This window comes from Polypterus senegalus, chromosome 8, assembly GCF_016835505.1.
Source record: "Polypterus senegalus isolate Bchr_013 chromosome 8, ASM1683550v1, whole genome shotgun sequence".
Lineage (NCBI taxonomy): Eukaryota > Metazoa > Chordata > Cladistia > Polypteriformes > Polypteridae > Polypterus > Polypterus senegalus.
In genome coordinates this window covers 163,007,504-163,025,224 of record NC_053161.1, presented here as the reverse complement: position 1 = coordinate 163,025,224, position 17,721 = coordinate 163,007,504, and the positions used below count along the sequence as shown (strand labels likewise).

The following is a 17,721-nucleotide window of genomic DNA, read 5'->3' as shown; positions in this document are numbered from 1 at the left end:
AGACATCATTATTCCTGCTATTAAACGATACAAGACTACATACACTTCCTTGTGGCGTCTTGTTTTCTATTTCATCTTCTTTTGAAACAGATGTTCTCACTCTGACCTTTATTTTTCTTTGTTCTAGAACATCTCTAATCCAGTTAAACATCCTTCCACCTATTCCGCTCATTTCAAGTTTAATCAATAATCCTTTTGTCCATAACATTGCATATGCTTTCTCTGTGTCAAAGAAGAATGCTATCACATATTCCTTGTTCACTCGAACCTTTACAAATATCTGATTTCAAACTCAGCACTGAGTCCATTGTCATCCTCCCTTTTTGAAAACCAGCTTGATGTAAAGCTAATTTTTCCTGACTTTCCAGAAAATAATTTAATCACGCAATTACCATTTTTTCCATTATTTTACTTACATGAGATATCAGTGAAATGGGTCTGTAACTTAATGGATTTGATTGATTCTTATTTGGTTTTAATATAGGAACAACAACTGCCACCTTCCATGGTGAAGGGAGTTTCCCTTCTTCCCATATTCTATTAAATAATTCCAGTATCAAGAGAAGATTTGATTTTGCTAAATGAGAGAGCATATTGGAACATATTTAATCCTCCCCAAGCGATGACGGTCTTGCACTATTTATTGTTGTTTTAAGCCCAAGTAATGTCATTTCAGCATCCAACAACAACAACATTTATTTATATAGCACATTTCCATACAAACAGTAGCTCAAAGTGCTTTACATATTAAAGAATAGAAAAATGAAAGACACAATTATAAAACAAAATAAATCAACATTAACATTGAAAAGCATCGAAATCGAGCATCCAGACTAGAACCATTTTTTTCTCATTAACATGTTTGTTACTAACACTGCATTTCTGTGAAATATTTTTTCTTTACTCAAATTTGCTTAACAATGTACCTTAACATAGATTTTTGCTAATAATTCTGCTTTTTCCATGTCAGTTAGCGCTACATATTCTCCCTTGACAAGAGCTTGTATTGAATTAGTTTTACTAACTCCTCCCATCCTCTTTACCGTGATCCATATTTCATCTACCTGAATCTCTTTCCCAATACTGTCAGAGTATGTTCTCCAATATATCCTTTAAGCCCGTCTTACTTCTCTCCTGACAACAGCTTGTACTCTTTTATACAGAATAAATGCAGAATAGGAAATAACATTGCCTTGGCTTTCTGAAAGCTTTATTCTCTCTCTTTTATTGCATTTTTACATTCATCAGTTCCCCCATTGGGATTATTTACATCTTCTTACCACTTTATTTCTGAGAATTGCTTCTTTAGCTACTGATTTGATTGACTCACACACAACATCATAACTTAATCAATATCCTCCAAGTCTAACTGATCTGGGAACCTGCTTTTACATAAATATTTATATACCTCCCATTTTGCCTTTTTAAACTTCCATTTTGAAACATGTTTGCTAATCTTTTATTTGTTGTGCTTTTTTACCCAATATACACATAATAAGAAAATGATCACTGCCCATTGTGATGCTATGATTCAATTCCCACTCAAATACTCTTGCTAGATCTCCTGATGCCAGAGTGAGGTCTGTAGCTGAAACAGTATTATTATACAGATTCACAAATGGTTCTCTACAATCATTTAAACACATAAAACAGATTTCTTCTTAGAATTTTTCTATCACTGCCCTGCATGTCTTTATCTGTGCTACTACATCCCCACATTGTATTAACCATTAAAATCCTCACACCATATACTTCTACTTTTCATGTTTCCACACACTTCATCTAATACTTTCTGCATTAATTTCCCACAAGGGTTATAAAAACTTATCTGAATTGTACTATTCCTTGCCCATATTTCAGCTATAACTGACTTATTATCCACCCCAACTTCCAAAAATCAATGTGCTATCTTATTTCTAATACAAGTGACTACTCCTCCACCATTACCTTTTTTTCTATCACATCTTATATCAATATATCCTTGTATTGTGAAACATAGATGAGATTTCAGCCATGTTTCTTGTACACTTTTTTTTTTTTTACATGACATTGATACATTTCTTGAATTGAAGTCCATTTGTCAACAAGCTTCTTGCATTCCATTGCACTATTAAAATTAACATTATCAGTCCTTCTTTGCCATTTAAGTGCTATTGCCCCTTCCCTGTAGAACATCATTAATAATGTCTAGGATTCAGACATTTTCCTTTATTTCATTTCTAGATATTTTGCACAGCTTTTAAAATGATCTTAATTTTCTGTTCTACTTTTGGCTTATGTTGTACAATTTAACACATCTACCATAAATGTAACACATTTCACTTTATCTACTAACAACAATTCCCTCATTATAGAACTTTTCTGGAATATTCTTAACTAAAATAGCAAGAATATCTGCAACTGTAATAAAAAGGAATGGAGAACAAGGACATCTTTGCTAAATTCCTCATTTCATCAAGAGTTTTTTTTTTTTGTGCCATGTGAAAGAGATATTGAATTATTAATATGCCTCGAAGTGTCTTACTTATCTTCATAAATCTTTTACCAAAACATTCCAAAGTTTGGAATATAAACAAATGTTCTAGACCAGGGCTGGGCAATATTAGTCCTGGAGAGCTGCAGTGCAGGCTACAGGTTTTCATTCCAACCCAACTGCTTAATTAGAAACCAATCTTTAACAAACATAAAATTAAATAAGGTGCGAGATTGGCAATATGCAATGTAATGTTCTTATCTCATAGATTTTTTCCTCTCCAAGGATATCATCCAAATGGTCTGAAACCTAAAACAGATGATTTTCAGTCTGTCACATTTTCTATTACATATTTTATTAAATCAAACCGTGCATGATGAACACACAGATTTAAATGAACCACCTAGATGGTGAACTGCTGTCTCATTTTCATTTTATTGCTAATAAGGAGCCATTAAAACAGTGAATGCAGCTGTTTAAGATATGAAATAAGCAATCGAGGGTGGGGAACCTTAACAAGCGGGACCACTAAAATTAAGCATCAAATGTCACTTAAGCAATAAGTGCTTCATCAGCAATAAATGTTCTCATTAAGAAACGGAGTTGGAACAAAAACCTGCAGCCACTGAGGCTGTCCATGACTAACATTGCCCACCCCTGTTCTAGAGTGTAAAATGCTTTATACAGGTCTAAAAATTATGAAAAAGAGCCCTATAATCCAAAATATCAAATATTAGTCCATTATAAAATCTAAACTTTAACTTAATACAGCATTTTTTCAAATTGTTAACGTTCACACTCAAATTCAAACGCGAGGGGAGCACAGAGCAGGATTTGTGCATGGAATGCCAGAGTGCTGCATTCAAAGGTGCATCCGTACGGAGGAGGAATAGTATTTCGGCGTACCGCTTAAGACGTTGAACACGAGACCCCGAGTGGGTTCAAAGCCTGATACGGACGCTGTGGTCACAAGCGGGGCTCTTCGACTGAAAGCCCAAAAAAGAAATGTAACCGGTTATTAAAGTCACCTTTGATGAAAGGGCCAGCCAAGTAAAGTACGAGACAAGCAGTTAAAATGTGGCCATCTCAACGATGGCTTATCCGTTAAATGGAGCTCTTTGTAGCTTAAGTGTGTGGCTCTGAAAAGAGCCGTTGTTTTCGAGCATGACGTCCGCCATTTTATTTGGAGCTGGTGTACTTGGTGACTGCCTTAGTGCCCTCAGACACGGCATGCTTAGCAAGCTCACCCGGCAGCAGCAGTCTCACGGCAGTCTGGATCTCCCTTGAAGAAATTGTCGAGCGCTTGTTGTAGTGCGCTAGGCGAGAAGCCTCACGGGCGATGCGCTCAAAGATGTCGTTCACAAAGGAGTTCATGATACCCATCGCCTTAGAAGAAATACCAGTATCGGGGTGTACTTGCTTCATCACTTTATACACGTAGATGGAATAGCTTTCCTTCCTGGACTTTCTGCGTTTCTTCCCACCTTTCGTCTGACTCTTAGAAACAGCCTTCTTTGAACCCTTTTTGGGTGCTGGGGCGGTTTTCGGCTCAGCCATTACTGTAGAAATCACTGACGAAAATCTGAATGGCGCAACTGCCTCGGCTTCTCATTTTATAGCTAGTCATGCAATTCTGATGCCCTGGAGCGTAACACGTAGGCACCAATGACAAGAGAGTAGCTGTCTCCACCCCCAAGCTGACGCTACTGTTGCGTTGATGAGGGCGACAAAAATCGCGCGCAGTATTTTCATTGGGTCTTCTATTTTCAAAAGTATATATGGAGATAGTTTTTCATTTTTATTTTTCACATTTCGTTATTTCCACTGGCTGTAGAACGATGACTGCATATGGTGGATACAACAGATGCTATTAGTTAGGCTATCGGTTCTTTTAAAGAGACCAAATAGATACCCTCCACATAATGGCAATAGATAAATTCGCAGGGACCGAGGAGATAAAGGGCTATTGCTCTGCCCTCCGTATGAGAAAAAGATTCCAGCCATTTAGAAGATTTTTATTTTAAAGAATGTAAAAAACTGAACCCTTCTGCTAACGTTATTTGCACATTACTTTGCCAATCTTATTTTATCTTTAAAAAGATACCACAGTTTACAGTAGGCCTATGTAATCCGATTAATATCGAGATCAGCCATGATAGATCACGAAAATAGTGCACGATGGACTTCAAGTAAATAAATTCATAATAATGCACATTTGTTTTGCCTTGAACAACAGTGACTTTTAAAGACAAGCATGTTTGCCAACTGCGGTGGGTTGGCGCCCTGCCCAGGATTGGTTCCTGCCTTGTGCCCTGTGTTGGCTGGGATTAGCTCCAGCAGACCCCCGTGACCCTGTATTCGGATTCAGCGGGTTAGAAAATGGATGGATGTTTGCCAAAACAGTGTTCAAACTAGTCGGCGCAAATAAATTCAGCAAAAGATCTGTAATATAATAATAATATGATATGATATGTTTAATTAAAATTTACACTCCCTCTCTTTCTCTCTCCCGAAATACCTTCAATTCTTAGCCGCATTTTGTACTTCATACATTGGGCGGTTGGGGGGCTACACCGTCAGTGACGTAATAACACATGCAAATCAGCAGTCAGTTAGTTCAGAGAGTCGGCGCCAAAGGAAGCCTTTATAAAAGCGCAAGTCTGAATTACAGGGGCATTTCTATTACAGAAAGGGGTTGTGTTTGTTCCAGAATGTCTGGCAGAGGAAAGACCGGTGGTAAGGCCCGCGCCAAGGCTAAGACTCGTTCTTCACGGGCTGGTTTGCAGTTCCCCGTCGGTCGTGTTCACAGGCTTCTAAGGAAAGGCAACTATGCCGAACGTGTGGGCGCTGGTGCACCCGTGTACTTGGCTGCTGTGCTCGAGTATCTGACCGCTGAAATTCTCGAGTTGGCAGGCAATGCTGCTCGCGACAACAAGAAGACCAGAATCATTCCTCGTCATCTGCAGCTGGCAGTACGTAATGACGAAGAGCTCAATAAGTTGCTGGGTGGTGTGACTATCGCTCAGGGTGGCGTGTTGCCGAACATTCAGGCCGTACTTCTGCCCAAAAAGACCGAGAAACCCGCTAAGAGCAAATAAATTGCTGAGGTGACCCTTTTCTAAACATCAACGGTTCTTTTCAGAGCCACTTATTTACTCACATGGGCATTTTCCATTGATATGTTACATTTTATCCATTTTTTTAAAAAATATTCCAATGTTTTTTTTTTTTTAATGCTTGCGGTGTGCTACCTTTTCGATAAGTTTTTTTTTTTTTGGTTGGAATCTGAGAAGTACGTGTTAAATACTGCATCCCTGGCATCAGCAACCGTGGCGGCAACCAGAATAAAGGGCGGTGATAATAGCGCCGTAATGGGGTGATCGCTATTTAAATGTTATAGAATGCTGACGTTGGTGCACTTGGAAGACTTTAGATCTACTTCTAAAATAAGTTAAATTTTATTAAGTTTTCAGCAACTAAATGACTATTCAAGTTTCGGTCAGGTTTTAGGACAAATCAAAGTACAGAAACTGCACTGCTTAAAGTAGTTAATCATTAATTATAGGTTAATACAAAGACCACATGTCTGTTCAACAAAACATGAGCACAGTATTCTAATAAATCGCCTTAATCACTGCAGCCTCTTTGGCACCGTCTTCAAATGGTCACATGTCACATAACACAATGACCTATTCTAGGTTTTCTGCTATTTTAAGTCTACAATATATGCCGCCATTAAGACAGATTATCTAAAAAAAAATGTGAACTACTACGGCTATGCAGATGACACAAAGCTTTACCTTTGTATAGCACCTGATGTCCCTGACACTCTGGAATCTCAGAACCAATTTATGTCTTTTATTTCTGAATGGGTGAGTAGTAATTTCCCGAAGCTTTAAATATCCTACTCATTATTAAAAAAATGCAATAATGAGGTTATTAGAAATAAACTTAACCCCTTAAAAGTCAAGGCAGAAGCAGAGAATTTAGGTGTAATCGCGAGCTCTGACTTAAACTTTAAATCACATGTTAACCAGATTAGTAAGACTACATTTTTCCATTTAAGGGACCTTCTAAAAGTTAAACCCCTCAGCAAGCAATGGAAGATACTGAGAAATTACTTCACAGTAGTGTTTTTTACTATAATGTACCCCTAACTGGTCTACGTAGGAAACACATCAATTGGTTGCAGTTAGTCCAGAATGCAGCAGCCAGAAAATAAAATCTAGACGCATCTCACCAGTTCTAGCGTTGTTACATTGGTTAACCGTTTCTTTTAAAGCTGATTTTTTAAAACTACTTATTGAATATAAAAAGCTTTAACTAAATAAACATTTTGTACTGCCAATCCCTATAGACTCCGATTTTTCACCTTAGATCTTCAAATAGTAGTCTGCGTATTATTCTAAGAGCCCAGCATAAAACAAGTGGTGAAACAGCCTCCTGCTGTTTTGGACCAAATCTCTGGAATACTTTAATAATAGAGATGTACCAGGCTAATATTTTGGATCATTAAAAAATATATATCTTAATTTGTCCATCTTGTAACTACAATTTAGTTCTACTGTTAATAAACTTGATATGCAAAAAATTATCATACTCTTCAATTAATCTGCAGTCTTTCTTAATCTTTATTTAGCAGCCTTTTGATAATGTCTTTGAAAGGGACATTCCTGATTTCCCTTGCAATATTAATAATATATCTAAAACATTATGTTGTTGTACTAGTAACTAATTTAAGAGTCCTGAGAAAAACTTTAAACATTCAATAAAATACAAAACATTAATCAAATAAAGCTCTGTAAATAGTTTTAAATTGTGTTCTATGTGACAAAAAAAGAAAACATTCTTAAACCTTGATATGAAATAATAATACAGAAATTTCAACGGTCCTTTTGATATTATTTGAACAATTATCACACTCATAAAATGCAGTCCCAGGTTTATTTACTTTTTCCTTCTCGGAGTGGTCCCACTTTATAATTAAAATAGTTTACACCCTGCCATTGTAGCCCTGAGATGTCTCTTGTGTGCGGTGTGGCAAAATTCAGTTTACAATGCCTCTTTGCTTACATAAAGTATGCAAAAAATAAAAAAGTATCTTTACTAGGAAAACAAGATCTAATGCCTCTTCTTGCTATGCTCTCTAGCGATACTTCTTCTAATTCCCTTTGCAGCCGGTCCAAAAAAAAATCAAAAAGATCTGATACAGTACAGACTCGTTCTACCTTTTTTTCAGCGTCTTCAGCCATTCCGCCCCTGTTTCCACTCTTGTAAACGAGTTACTTCTTTCTTGTACCTTTTTATTCTAACCATTTGTTATTGCAAAAAGACCACTAATTAAACTAAGAAATCACCATTACCTCAAGACATCCCAGTATCTTTATCTCTTTATTTAAACATTTACCATGGGTTACATTTACTTCTCTGTTTTCTTTTGCAGTTCTTCTGTGGTGGTGTTCTGCACCATCACTTCCAGAACAAAGACCTGTGCAGCCACCTGTGATGTCTGAATGACAGTGAATAAATCAACCTGCAATGAGACCCGCTGCATCGAATCCTCTAACACAAAGCATAAAAAAAAAAAAAAAATCATTAAAGGACTACTTACATTTATGTTAGGTAAAATGACCAATAGGGACAGAGTGGTGTTTTGGCCTGAAACCCATGCAGATTGTACCTTTTCTCCAATGGAGTTAATTGGCCAACTGTCCTTATCATTGGACCATCATTAATAGGCTAAACAAATTAACTAAAAAGAAAAAGATATATATATATATATATATATATATATATATATATATATATATATATATATATGGACTATATTTCTATATCTTTCTTATGTAAGTGTACATTTGTGTATACCATTTATGTGTCATATTTCTTACCTAGTTTTAATTTTTTGGCATACATGTAATTACTTTTATTGACACCTTGTAACACACTTTCAACTGCATCTTTCGTATGAAAATTTGCTATAGACATAAATGTTCGGTGACTTAGTATCTAGTGGGTTAACCTGCGTATTCTTTTCTTTTGTAATAGTATTATAACGTGCAGCTTCTACAAGACAGATCCATGTTTGAGTTTTCGCTTATTTAATGATCTTCTACTGCCCTCTTGTGGACTTTCAAAATGAGACTAATTTATTTCTTTTTTTCTCCTTTGACCTGTAGCACATGTAACTGAAGTAGACTAACAGACATCGATTCCCTCCAGCTCTTTTCTCGCTTTTGCCCTCAAAATAAACAGCTGTTACTTTCACCTTGTACTAAGAGGTCCTGACAGGGAAAACTATTCCTCTACTTAAAAAAAAAGTTACAGTGTCAATTCATTCATTCCATGATGTGAACACTATTTCATGAATCTGAATTTTTAAAAACTGAATTACTTTTCACCTTTGGCATATCAGAACTTTATAATAAATGGAACACTCAGTTCGAGCACGACTGGAGAAGAAAATCACAGGAGAAAATGAGATTAGTTCACAACCCTCTACTTTACCAATAATGTCTCTGTGTACAATTAAAAATCCTACAGAGGTTAAAAAAAATAAAGCTGTAGCTTTTACAATATATCACACAGCATTGCACCTACAGCTCAAAAGTGATTGCATTATCTTCTAAAAATTTTACTAATACTACAGTGGCGCTACATTTCATGTTTGTAGCATGGATGTTGTCAGGGATTTCTTTTTTTAGACGTCAATCTGTGCAGAGTCTGCTGGGAATAACCAATAGATCTATTAGAGAACATCCATGAGCTTTCTGTTCTACTTCAACCAGTCTAACTAAAGAAAGATATTCCTTGGCTTATATAGACTTAGATAAGTAAGACTACGAACAAGTAGTAAATCATCCTATAGGCTGTGGAAACTTACTTGGAAAGTTAGAAAGTTAAAGTACTCAGCTCATTGTGTTTATGTGTGTGTTCACCATGTGGTGTTCTGGCACCCTATTCAGGTGTTGTTTCATTCTTGCATCCAAAGATTGCTGGACAAGTAGGTTCTGAAGATGGGTAGATGGGATAGATGGACAGATGAGTGGATGAAAAACTACCATTCACTTTCATAAATGTAGCAAAGCAGGACTTTGAGGAGTTCTGGACATACAGTGTTCTGTCCAGAATGTTGGTCAGAACACTAGTAATGGATTCAGAGTATTCCATACAGCTGCTCCGAAAGAAATTATGGATGACATTTTTGATGATATACAGTATAAAGAAGCATACATGCATTTAAATATGTGTGTGGTCTAAAATAAAGAAAGGACACAGAAACCCCATTAGCAACTTACACAAAAGTCCATTAGATGTCAGTATTACTATCAAATTAGTCTAGTTAATAACTTACCAGCAGTATAAAATTTAAAGCAATAAAGTTTATCAATAAACAGTATCAACAAACTTAAAATATTGCATTAATGAAGCAGCATGTAATCATTATTGAAGTAAATATTGCTGTGAAATAGAGAAACAACTAAAGGACTTCTTCTGGTTGTGCAGGAATAGTTGGAATTCGACTGTGTGTGGTGATGCTTCGTTTGATGCACACTATTTCTAAGGAACTCTCTAACTTTGTGAAGTGCAAATACTCAAACAGACACTGGAAATAACCATGCTTTCTCTTTCTTCCTGCTACCCACAATACTTCACTCAGCAGAAGACAGCATCTAAGTCTATCCTCCTGACGGCTGAACTCTGAGGCAAACATTCTTAATACATAAATGTTGTACAGTACACTTTAAACAACATTACATAATTCTGGTCATTAAACGCACACTTTCTTACTGATTTGTTATAATATGGATTTTTAGTTATTACAATTGACTATTTCTACACAGAATGACTAGTACATTCCTCTCTTTCTCTCAGCGAACATCTCATAACATTACAAGCTCTTGGTCATGCTGGGACGTGCACCCTGAAATGTGAGACATGTATTCTGATTGGTGCTGGCTCTCTAACAATGAAGGAAATAATAAGTAAAATCTCTGCTTATGTCACATTTTTTTTTTTTTTGGCCTAAAGTTTTAGGCTTCTTTTCTCATAAAAATACCAAGCGCTGTTATTAGTACACAGTGTGTTGCATTAATTCAAATGTTAGAGTTTTAGCAGTAAGGATCCTAGTTCAATTCTAATCCTACATGTGCTGTGTGACACTGAGCCATTTGCTTATAACTTGCTATCCCAGTATGTCGCAAATACAGGAATACATTGAGTGAAGAAACAGAAATGATCCTTTGGGCATGTAGAAACAGCAGTTTTTCTGAATCAATCAAAGGTTGATCAGATCAATAAATACTTAAATGTGGTCTTTGGTTACAAAAGCAGGCACCACATTACCTTGTGATGATTGAGGTTAAAGATACCTAACAAGAGGACAAGTTTTAGTCTTGCAAGAAACCAGAAAAAGAGCAGGATCCCTGTCTGGCACTGAACTGACTATGATGTCTTTTCAAAGAAGATTACTTGGAGGGTCCATTAGTAACCCAGCACAGAAATGGTTGTGCATAGGTCAATTGGCAATAAAACTGTAGCCCTGAGTTTAGTTTAATCTATGAAAGTGTAACTTTTAAAGGGGTTCAAAGGAGAGCTGAATTTGAGTTTCAGTAAGAAGAAAAAAAAAAAAAAACAAGACTAAAAAGACGAGCAGGGAGTGAGAGAAAATGAGACCGAGACTAATGCTACACGGAAAAAGAGAGTGTTTTAAGGACAAATTCAGAGGTGAGCATGAGGACAGGCTACAAGACTGCACAGGTCACATATCAAGTCTGTATAAAACAGGAACAAACAGGCCTTGAACATGAATCTGTCATATTAATATTTTGGTGATTTTTCTACTGATTTCTTTGTATTTTTACACAAATAGGGTAAATGGGATTTTATGCCATACACATTTGCAGACCTTATTTCTTGTATTACTCATGTGCACGATATGTGAAAATGTGAGAAATTCTTTGTTTGGTGGAGCATTGATTATGAGAAGATGTACAGGATGGTTCAGATCTAATTATGCAGATCCAGATCGTCTGGATGACTTTGATTTATGTGGGGACGATTCCAATTCAGTGCGAAGACGATTCTTCATGTTGTCAGTTCACACACTTTTTGATGGTCCAGGATTTTTCAGGTGATTTTCTATGTAATAAACTTAATAAGTTATAGCATAATGTAAATTGCATAATTAGATCTGGACCACCCTATATATCGCCTAATAATGAGAGAATGCTGTCATATCAAATGAAGGTGAGAAAAAAAGAAAAATCATGCACCATAGCATATTTTCGCAAATTAGTCCAAACTCAGCACATAAACAAGAATTTATTGCATTGTGAATGAACTTGCAGATAGAAATATTTTTTTATAAACAGGTTAGGTTGATGGATGGATGTATAACTACAATCCATTTTCACATGGAAAATAATTTATACACTTTTTGTTTTTATTACATAAATTGATTTTTTTTTTTTTGGCCCGAAATTTTAGGCCAAACTAAAATACTGTTACTATTCAGGTGGCCAATAAAACAATTAACAAAGAAAAGGCGCGATTTCCTAAAGCCCGCGCAGACATTCCCTATACTGTGCTCTAGTAGGTCGTCGTTTTACTCATATTAGGCGATGAAATTTTCACTTGCGATATAAAGCTGTTGAAGAATAGTGTTAAGAGTTAAGATGTCTGGACGTGGTAAAGGAGGCAAGGGGCTCGGTAAGGGTGGCGCGAAACGTCATCGTAAAGTGCTGCGAGATAACATCCAAGGTATTACAAAGCCTGCCATTCGCCGTTTGGCTCGTCGAGGTGGTGTGAAGCGAATTTCTGGCTTGATCTACGAAGAGACACGCGGCGTGCTTAAAGTTTTCTTGGAGAATGTTATCCGTGATGCTGTGACTTACACTGAGCACGCGAAGAGGAAGACCGTGACTGCCATGGACGTAGTGTATGCTTTGAAGAGACAAGGCCGTACGCTGTATGGATTTGGAGGTTAGATGACAGACGAGACGGTGTTCGATAAATACAAAACCCAAAGGCTCTTTTTAGAGCCACCCACATTTTCTGTTTAGAGAGCTCTTAAGGTTTTTTCTCCTAAGCAATTGCTCTAAACGGCTTTAAATTGAAAAACAGCCACTTGTTTGCCGGAGTACAAAAAAATGTAAACGAGAAGACGTTAAAACAGTTGGTTCAGCAGACCTCCGTTAAGCAGTTGAGAGCCCATATCTTCGGCTCTTTGTCCAAGTTAGAAAAATATTTCAAGGGGTAAGCTATAGTATTTCCTGTCAAGATAAACGTCACTTAACCGGTTTTCTCAAATGTAAGTCATCTTGGTTAATCACTGGGCATAGTTACAAAGTCTAATTTATTCAGGAAATAGGGATGGGAAGATCGATACCACAGTTCCGTTCACAAATATTGATTACTGGAGTATAGCGAGTTGGAAAATGACTGACTCGTTAAACCCAAGCCCCTTCAAGCGCCGCCCGACGCAATATTTAAAAGAATAAGCAATATAATGGCAAAACAATCCGCCCATATAAACAGTTAAAAAGTACACATGCTGTTCAATAGACGTTTGTAAAACACCAAGGCGGTGCAAATCTGAAGCCCGACGATTTAGCTGCAATCAGTGCATAAGTGATATCAGTGATAAGGCAGAGGCACGACTCGTTATTTAGGTAACTCTGCCACTAGCAGGATTATGTAGAAGGGAGTTTACTGAAGACTTAGGTCGAGCAAAATATTTTACCGTTTATCACTCAAAGCTTATAAAACGTGAAGCATTTTGTCACGGGTTCTGTCCTTTGTTTTTCTGCTAATTAAAACGAAGGGTACAGTACAACGAATATACATAAATAAAAATGTTAAATAGTCTTAACACTATGCCTAATTTGAAGATGAAAACTTTCACTGAAAGTAGTTTCTTTCCGAAAAATAAGTGCTCGAGTAAATGTCAATATTTTGCAAGTTTAGTGGATTTAAAAGTACTTTAATTGCATTAGTAACAATCTAGTGTAATAAAATATATAATCTTTCTGCTTAATTTTGTATTAAAATTGTGTTGTGCAGGTTAGTTGGATTGATGTTAAATTGCCCCTCCCCCCGGTGTTTGTGTGTTCACTCTGTTCAGGAATTGTTCCTGCCTTGCACCTGAGGCGTAAAAATGTCAGCATTATTTTTTTTCTAAATACTAATTTGAAACTTAACTAAATGTAGAGCTAATATGACAAAACCAGAAGAGCAAAATATTATAGAAAATACAAATGTGGGAATATTTTTTTTTGCAAATGTTAGTCTTCTAAGGGGATCCGTTTAAATACATTCGTGAAGTGATTGCTCGTTTAACATGTATTAAACAAATAACCAAATCATTATGAAAACGTAAAAGTTAATCTTTTACATCTGTATGTTCATGCTTTGCTAACCAGATCCTTACTGCATGGAGTTTGCATGTTGTCCCTGTGGCTGTGTAAGTTTCCTCCCACAGTCCAAATATACGCAGGCTAGGTGAATTGGCAATGGTAACTTGGCCATAGTGTGTGTTTGTCAGTAATGGATGGGCGACCTGTCAAGGGTTTGTTCCTGCCTTGTACCATATGGCAGCTGAGATAGGCTCCGGCACCCTCCCATAGCCCTGGTCTGGAGTGAGCAGGTTAGAAAATAACATGCCATGTTCATTGTGTTAATCTAGATTTTGTAATAAATGTTATGGCAACCATTACTGTGCAGTATACTTTATACAGTTTTTTTCAAAGCAGACTGGCCCAATAATATTAGCCATGCTAAACACTATCATTTGGAAACAAATGTTTTTTCAAAAATGCTCAGTATCGGCAATCTGACACAAAACACTTGTATCAGTTTCAAAAACAGTGGTATCGCCCATCCCTATCAGTAAGGTACGATTCATGTAACGAACAGTGTACCAGGTGAACTAAGCTCTTTTGTAGAAGATGTAGATGGCTCTGAAAAGAGCCGTTGGTTTTTGGAAGGACTTCTGTTTATTTGGAGCTGGTGTACTTGGTGACTGCCTTGGTGCCCTCGGACACGGCATGCTTAGCAAGCTCACCCGGCAGCAGCAGCCTCACAGCGGTCTGGATCTCCCTTGAAGAAATGGTGGAGCGTTTGTTGTAGTGCGCTAAACGAGAAGCCTCACCGGCGATGCGCTCAAAGATGTCGTTCACAAATGAGTTCATGATACCCATCGCCTTAGAAGAAATACCAGTATCGGGGTGTACTTGCTTCAATACCTTGTACACGTAGATGGAGTAGCTTTCCTTCCTGGACTTTCTGCGCTTCTTCCCACCCTTTGCCTGACTCTTAGAAACGGCCTTCTTTGAACCCTTTTTGGGCGCAGGAGCAGCTTTTGGTTCAGGCATTTTTGCGAATTTCACACACGAAAAACTGAATGGCGCAACTCCCTCGGCTTCTCATTTTATAGCCAGTCATGCAATTCAGTGGCCCTGCAGCGTTAGACGTGGGCAAAAATGACGAGAGAGTAGCAGTCCCCACCCCCAAGCTAAAACTACTGTTGCGTTAATGACAGAGAAAAAAATGGCGCGCGCAGGTTTTTCATTGGGCCTTCTGTTTTCAAAAGTGTGAAGGAAGGTAGCCGTTTATGTTTTTGTTTTCTACACCGTTTTACAGTCAGCTCTTGAACGAAGACCCTATGGGATGGGTACAATAGCTGAGATCAGTTAGGATATCAACTCCTTTAAAAGAGACCAAAGAAATTAAGTCCACATAACGCATTAGATTAAATTCTCAAGGATGAAGAAGATAAAGGGGCTATACCTCTGTTTTTCGTGTGAGAAAAGGAATTCGGCCATTTAGAACAGTTTTATTTCTAAGAATGAAAGAAACTGGACTATTCTACTATAAATTGCATATACCTTACTGTGTTTTTCTTATTTTTCTTTTAAAAAGAGTCGATAGCTTACTGCATGTAACCCGAGTTCTACCACGAAAATACGTCTTGATATTGGCCAGAACTGTTCAAAAATTAAATTAGTCAGCGCAATGAAATTCAAGCTGTAATAATAAGATGTATTAAATATGCAGTTCATCTCTTTCCCTTACTCTTCTTCTACATACAGTATATATTAATACGTTACATCTGCGCAATTAAAACTGTGTTCCATTGTTCTCATCTGTATTTCGTATTTCATATATTGAGCGGTGGAGGGCCAAACCGTGGATTCGTTGCCGGATTAGTGACGTAATAACATATGCAAATCAGTAGCCACTCAGTTCAGAGCGGCGGTGCCGAAGAGAAGCCTTTATAAAAGAGCAAGTCAGAGGAACGGGACCATTTTTCGACCTAACGTTGCTTATTTTAGAATGTCTGGTAGAGGAAAGACTGGTGGTAAGGCCCGTGCTAAAGCCAAGACTCGCTCTTCACGGGCTGGATTGCAGTTCCCTGTAGGCCGTGTTCATCGGTTGCTGAGGAAAGGCAATTATGCTGAGCGTGTGGGTGCTGGTGCTCCCGTCTACTTGGCTGCTGTGCTAGAGTATCTGACTGCTGAAATTCTCGAGTTGGCCGGTAATGCCGCCCGTGACAACAAGAAGACTAGAATCATTCCTCGTCATCTGCAACTAGCGGTGCGTAACGATGAGGAGCTCAATAAGTTGCTGGGTGGCGTGACTATCGCTCAGGGTGGTGTGTTACCGAACATTCAGGCCGTACTTCTGCCCAAAAAGACCGAGAAACCTGTCAAGAGTAAATAAGTTGCTGGGGTAATTCTTTTCTAAACATCAACGGCTCTTTTTAGAGCCACCCATGTACTCAAATATGGGCACTTTCCATTGAGACGTTGCAACTTGACGGTCAGCACTTTAAATGCGCTTGTTATCTATCTATATAAATAAATTTTGATCGTTAATATTTATAGTGATGTCACTAGGGTTCTTGGAGTCTGAAAAAAAAGTGTAGGTATCTTTTCCATAAGTGTTTGTAATTTTGTCTACAGTATGTGTGTATGCATGTGTATTGTAAAACCTTTTCAGAACGTCTAAGAAAAATATGCATTTTTCCTCACTCCTGTAAGCATTCAAACCCTTTGTGGCATCCCAGGCTGTGTTCAGTGTACAGTATTCTCTTATCCGAAATCCCTGAGATGTGTTTAGCTCTTCATTGGAATCCTCCAGTAGTAAAACCCTAGTTGATTGGATTCAGTTTAGAAAGAAGTGCTTTGATCAGGGAGGTGACCAAGAACTCCAAGATTACTCTAACCGAGCTTCTGAAGTCCACTGGATGAACCTGTCGGAAAGATGACCTTTTTAGCAGCATTCCTTCAATTGGACACATTGGGCATGATTGCCAAACAATTTCAAGGAGCAGGGGAAAAATGATTCTCTGGTCTGATGAAAGCAAAATTGAACATGCGCGCACACACACTCGAGGCTGAGCACTTTCACCTTCTACCTTACTAAGTAAACTTCAACATATACAGCAATAATTACCACTTGTTTGTCTTTCTCATCTAAGTCTTTATAAGCCAAAGAATATTTCTTTAGTTAGACTGGCTGAAGTAGAACAGAGTTCATGGATGCTTTCTAATAGATCATTCACATGAGGCTCTGCACCGAGTGATGTCTGAGTATATAAAAGAATTCCCAGACGACACCCATACCACATACATGAAATATAGCTCCACAGTACTATTAGTAAGATTTTTTTAGGTATTCAACACAGTTGTGTGCTCTAGGTGCAATGCTGTGTAAAGTATTGTAAAAGCTACAGCTTTTTTCCCCCCTCCTGAGTAAGGTTTTTAAATTTCGGGTTGTGAACTAACCTTATTTCCTCCCGTGATTTTATTCTCCATTATTCTCGTACTGAGTGTTTCAGTTATTAAGTTCTGATATGCTGAAGGTGGAAAGTGATTCAGTTTATAATTTGATTCGTTAAACAGTATTCACGTCATTAAATGAGTTAATCGTGTAATTTTTTTTTTTTTTTTTAAGTAGAGGAATATTTTCCCTGTCAGGACTTCTGAGTTCAAGGTGGAGATAACTGATGTGTTTTTTGAAGGCAAAAGCAAGGAAAGAGCCGGAGTAAACCAGTCTACAATACAAAGGAAATAATGGTATCCTCATTTTGAATATCCACAAGAGGGCAGTAGAAGATCATTAAATACGTTTTTTTTTTTTTTGTGCGAATACTCAGACTTGGATCCGTCGGGTGGAAGCAGCATGTTATAATACCATTAGAAAAGAAAACACAGGCTATCCACAGGAGATGAAAATACGATAGA

The 17,721-nt window shown here is 37.5% G+C and overlaps 5 protein-coding genes across 5 annotated transcripts; 3 read left to right on the top strand and 2 right to left on the bottom strand.

Moving 5' to 3' along the window:
* Window positions 1-1,183: 1,183 nt before the first annotated feature.
* On the bottom strand, window positions 1,184-4,113 carry LOC120533346 (histone H2B 5-like). Its single transcript, XM_039760201.1, has one exon. It carries the CDS (start codon window positions 4,028-4,030, stop codon window positions 3,653-3,655), a length of 378 nt encoding a protein of 125 aa, XP_039616135.1. The 5' UTR covers window positions 4,031-4,113; the 3' UTR covers window positions 1,184-3,652.
* Window positions 4,114-5,164: 1,051 nt separating this feature from the next.
* On the top strand, window positions 5,165-5,603 carry LOC120533344 (histone H2A-like). The gene has a single exon (XM_039760198.1). The coding sequence runs from the start codon at window positions 5,185-5,187 to the stop codon at window positions 5,569-5,571; it is 387 nt and encodes a 128-aa protein (XP_039616132.1). The 5' UTR covers window positions 5,165-5,184; the 3' UTR covers window positions 5,572-5,603.
* A 6,530-nt stretch (window positions 5,604-12,133) lies between these two features.
* On the top strand, window positions 12,134-12,520 carry LOC120533360 (histone H4). Its single transcript, XM_039760214.1, has one exon. It carries the CDS (start codon window positions 12,151-12,153, stop codon window positions 12,460-12,462), a length of 312 nt encoding a protein of 103 aa, XP_039616148.1. The 5' UTR covers window positions 12,134-12,150; the 3' UTR covers window positions 12,463-12,520.
* A 1,928-nt stretch (window positions 12,521-14,448) lies between these two features.
* On the bottom strand, window positions 14,449-15,467 carry LOC120533355 (histone H2B 5-like). Its single transcript, XM_039760210.1, has one exon. The coding sequence runs from the start codon at window positions 14,845-14,847 to the stop codon at window positions 14,470-14,472; it is 378 nt and encodes a 125-aa protein (XP_039616144.1). The 5' UTR covers window positions 14,848-15,467; the 3' UTR covers window positions 14,449-14,469.
* Window positions 15,468-15,720: 253 nt separating this feature from the next.
* Window positions 15,721-16,246, top strand: LOC120533343 (histone H2A-like). Its single transcript, XM_039760197.1, has one exon. It carries the CDS (start codon window positions 15,809-15,811, stop codon window positions 16,193-16,195), a length of 387 nt encoding a protein of 128 aa, XP_039616131.1. The 5' UTR covers window positions 15,721-15,808; the 3' UTR covers window positions 16,196-16,246.
* The last annotated feature ends 1,475 nt before the right edge of the window (window positions 16,247-17,721 follow it).

What these genes read in the sequence shown, in the direction of transcription:
- LOC120533355 (XM_039760210.1), bottom strand. Translation starts at nt 14,847, where the DNA reads ATGCCTGAACCAAAAGCTGCTCCTGCGCCCAAAAAGGGTTCAAAGAAG.
- LOC120533346 (XM_039760201.1), bottom strand. Translation starts at nt 4,030, where the DNA reads ATGGCTGAGCCGAAAACCGCCCCAGCACCCAAAAAGGGTTCAAAGAAG.
- LOC120533344 (XM_039760198.1), top strand. Translation starts at nt 5,185, where the DNA reads ATGTCTGGCAGAGGAAAGACCGGTGGTAAGGCCCGCGCCAAGGCTAAG.
- LOC120533343 (XM_039760197.1), top strand. Translation starts at nt 15,809, where the DNA reads ATGTCTGGTAGAGGAAAGACTGGTGGTAAGGCCCGTGCTAAAGCCAAG.
- LOC120533360 (XM_039760214.1), top strand. Translation starts at nt 12,151, where the DNA reads ATGTCTGGACGTGGTAAAGGAGGCAAGGGGCTCGGTAAGGGTGGCGCG.